This window comes from Coregonus lavaretus (genome assembly GCF_964263955.1).
Source record: "Coregonus lavaretus genome assembly, contig: HAP1_SCAFFOLD_9174, whole genome shotgun sequence".
Classification (NCBI taxonomy): Eukaryota; Metazoa; Chordata; class Actinopteri; order Salmoniformes; family Salmonidae; genus Coregonus; species Coregonus lavaretus.
The window spans coordinates 203-4,254 of NW_028158500.1; the positions used below are offsets into that span (position 1 = coordinate 203).

General features: G+C 50.9%; 1 protein-coding gene across 1 annotated transcript; it reads left to right on the plus strand.

Moving 5' to 3' along the window:
- Nucleotides 1–549: 549 nt before the first annotated feature.
- Nucleotides 550–3,845, plus strand: LOC311123903 (neuropilin-2-like; the record flags this gene model as incomplete). The annotated part of the gene is made up of 3 exons (XM_084198118.1): nucleotides 550–777; nucleotides 3,221–3,376; nucleotides 3,658–3,845. Coding segments are annotated over 3 exons (572 nt in total), but the record flags the coding sequence as incomplete, so codon positions are not given.
- Between the last annotated feature and the right edge of the window lie 207 nt (nucleotides 3,846–4,052).

Sequence of the window (4,052 nt, forward strand, 5' to 3'; positions counted from 1 at the left end):
AGAGCAGGATCAGATCAATGGACGAGCTCCCAGAGAATCCCCTCAGGCCACCAGCTTGTCTCCTCAGTGCTTCACACAGACAGGGGTGAATACTGACATCAGTATTGGCATCAATGTTTCTGATGAATGTCTCTAATAATTTCTATTGACTTTTTTTGTGATCAACTGTTTATAACTGTTCGGGGGAATTAGAGCCTACAAAAAAGAGAGATGCAGGAAACAGATTATACAAAAGGAGGGATGGAGTAATTAGAGGCTACAAAAGGAGAGATGCAGGAAACAGATCCTACAAAAGGAGAGTTGCAGACAACTATTTCAATTTTCCCAAGATGTGCATGATTTCTATCATCTAACACTGAGTAACCACTGATGAAAATTTAGCTATAAGCAGTCTGGTCACTACAATCTAAAAGTGAATGCTCTTTAAAAATACATTTGATTGATTGATTGACTGATTGACTGACTGATTTTTTGACTGATTGACTGACTGACTGATTGATCCATCTTTCTACCAGTGATTTAATCTTCTGTGTTATTTTTGTGATTCAGGTTCAGACTGCTCCCGTAACTTCACCAGTCAGAATGGGATCATTGAGTCTCCGGGGTTCCCTGATAAATACCCTCATAACCTGGAGTGTTCCTTTATCATCATCGTGCCCCCGGCCATGGACGTGACCCTGACCTTCCTGACCTTTGACCTGGAGAACGACCCCCTGCCTGGGGGAGAGGGAGACTGCAAGTATGACTGGTTGGAGGTCTGGGATGGTCTGCCACAGGGTGAGTCTTCTGGACACACAAAATACAATACACACACACACACACACACACACAATTTGCCATCAATAAAATGCAATTATGTTCGTTGTCCATAGCTTATGCCTGCCCATACCCTAACCCCACCGCCACCATGGGGCACTTTGTTCACAATGTTGACATCAGCAAACCATCAGCAAAGTTAAATAAAGGTAAAATAAAAATAAAACCGCTCTCCCACACGACGCCATCTGCCCAGTATAGTTGAAACTGGGATTCATCCATGAGGAGCGCACTTCTCCAGCGTGCCAGTGGCCATCGAAGGTGAGCATTTGCCCACTGAAGTCGGTTACGACGCCGAACTGCAGTCAGGTCAAGACTCTGGTGAGGACGACGAACACGCAGATGAGCTTCCCTGAGACGGTTTCTGACAGTTTGTGCAGAAATTCGTCGGTTGGCCTTTTATTGTCCCCAGCACAAGGTGCACCTGTGTAATGATCATGCTGTTTAATCAGCTTCTTGATATGCCACACCTGTCAGGTGGATGGATTATCTTGGCAAAGGAGAAATGCTCACAGGGATGTAAACAAGTTTGTGCACAACATTTGAGAGAAATAAGTATTGAAATTATAATGTCCCTCTGTGTCTTGATATGGTAATGTTCAGTTCAGCCCTATCAACAAATGCTTATTTATCTTATTTACTCAAGAGGCCTATTTCATATATTCACCCACTCCCCAAAAAATGAACACATCTATATTTCAGATTGATTGTGGGTATTTCTTCTCCTCTGTGCCTGGGAGAGAGAGAGAGAGAGAGAGAGAGAGAGAGAGAGAGAGAGAGAGAGAGAGAGAGAGAGAGAGAGAGAGATGAATGTATTAGTCCCAGAAACCCCGGCTCATAGCCCTTCTACCGCCCGGCTGCCTCCCGCCCCCTTACGCCCTCCCGCCCCCCTACCCCTCCCGCCCCCCTATCCCTTACGCCCTCCCGCCCCCCTACCCCTCCCGCCCCCTTACGCCCTCCCGCCCCCCTACCCCTCCCGCCCCCTTACGCCCTCCCGCCCCCTTACGCCCTCCCGCCCCCCTACCCCTCCCGCCCCCCTACCCCTCCCGCCCCCCTACCCCTCCCGCCCCCTTACGCCCTCCCGCACCCCTACCCCTTACGCCCTCCCGCCCCCTTACGCCCTACCCCTCCCGCCCCCCTACCCCTCCCGCCCCCCTACCCCTCCCGCCCCCTTACGCCCTCCCGCCCCCCTACCCCTCCCGCCCCCTTACGCCCTCCCGCCCCCCTACCCCTCCCGCCCCCTTACGCCCTCCCGCCCCCCTACCCCTCCCGCCCCCTTACGCCCTCCCGCCCCCCTACCCCTCCCGCCCCCTTACGCCCTCCCGCCCCCCTACCCCTCCCGCCCCCTTACGCCCTCCCGCCCCCCTACCCCTCCCGCCCCCTTACCCCCTCCCGCCCCCCTACCCCTCCCGCCCCCTTACCCCCTCCCGCCCCCAACCCCCTACCACAACATAATCCTAAATCACTCAGCTGTTGACACACAAAGTCCAGGAATTAAGAGGTGGAAGAAAGTGAATTAGAAGAAAGGAGGATGAATCTTAGGATCAAGGGAACGGAGGGAAAGAAAACATGTCTAATCCAGAGATGGAGGAGTGAAGACGAGGAACGGAGAGAGAGAAAGAGCACCTCACCCCTCATTAAACCCAAATCACTTTTCATGTGGAATTAGATTCAGGGATAGAGAGATAGAGGGATGAAATGAAGAGATGGAGCTGATACATCCATTGTTCCCCAGTGGGACCTCTCTATAGCCAGCCCTGCCTTCTGAGAAAGCCAGCCCTGCCTGCTGAGAAAGCCCCAGCCAGCCCAGCCTGCTGAGAAAGCCCTAGCCAGCCCTAGCCAGTCCAGCCTGCTGAGAAAGCCCTAGCCAGCCCTAGCCAGCCCAGCCTGCTGAGAAAGCCAGCCCTGCCTGCTGAGAAAGCCCCAGCCAGCCCAACCTGCTGAGAAAGCCCTAGCCAGCCCAGCCTGCCGAGAAAGCCCTAGCCAGCCCTAGCCAGCCCAGCCTGCTGAGAAAGCCCTAGCCAGCCCAGCCTGCTGAGAAAGCCCTAGCCAGCGGTCACTTCTCTCATCAATAAGACAGGATATCTCTTAGTACAGGCCTAACGTCTATCTTCTAGTGTTGTTCTGCCCGAGCTAGCTAACTGGGGTGTTCTGTTCATAACTCAGGATCAGTAACCCTGTTATTCATTATATGGGTGCTGACATTAGGGCTTCTGATGCTGGTGAGCGTGAAATGCTATGTTATGCTACGTCATGTTATGTCATGTTGCATTACATTACTTTATATTATGCTACGTTACGTTATGTTATGTAATGCTATGTAATGCTATGCTTTGTAATGTTACGTTACGTTACGTCACATAATGTCATGTTTCTAATGGTGGTCTCCTGTTTGTGTTTGCAGTGGGACCTCTGATTGGACGTTACTGTGGGACTAAGATCCCTCCTGAGATGACGTCATCTACAGGAATCCTCTCTCTGTCCTTCCACACGGACATGGCTGTGGCCAAAGATGGCTTCTCCGCTCGCTACAACATGACACACAAAGAAGTCAGCGACAGTAAGTACTGGTGTGTGTGTGTGTGTGTGTGTGTAAGTGTGTGTGTGTGTGTGTGTGTGTGTGTGTATATCAGTGTTTCTCTTCTATCTCGGACCCCCAGAAAGGTGCCCCCCCCGTTTTTTTTCTTCCTGACATCCCCATTTTTCACATAAACAGGAAGTGAGTTAGTGTGTGTTAGTTCTGTATCAGACTGTCCACCTCTCATTGATTGATTGATTAATTGATTGGTTGGTTGATTGATTGATTGGTTGATTGATTGGTCCACATCTCTCCTCCCCCAGCCTTCCATTGCAGTAACGCGTTAGGTCTGGAGTCAGGGAAGATCTCTGATGACCAGATAACCGCCTCCTCTTCCTTCTATGACAACACATGGTTGCCACGGCAGGCCCGCCTTAACAACGACAACAACGCATGGACGCCCAACGAGGATAGCAGCAAGGAGTTCATCCAGGTGAGACTCCATGTTTAAAAGGCCATGGTGGTGCAGACAGAAATGGAATCTCATTCTAGTGCTGTGAGTGTAGGTGATCTAAAGCCGGGATTCAGTCCAATGCAGATCGATGACCTGTGATAGACTTTTAAAAGGTAGTTTAACCAATGTCTGCAGAGATCAAGAGGTCAAGCTGGAATCACCTTTAGAAGTAATTGCAGAGCACAGGTTTATCTGTTTGAATCC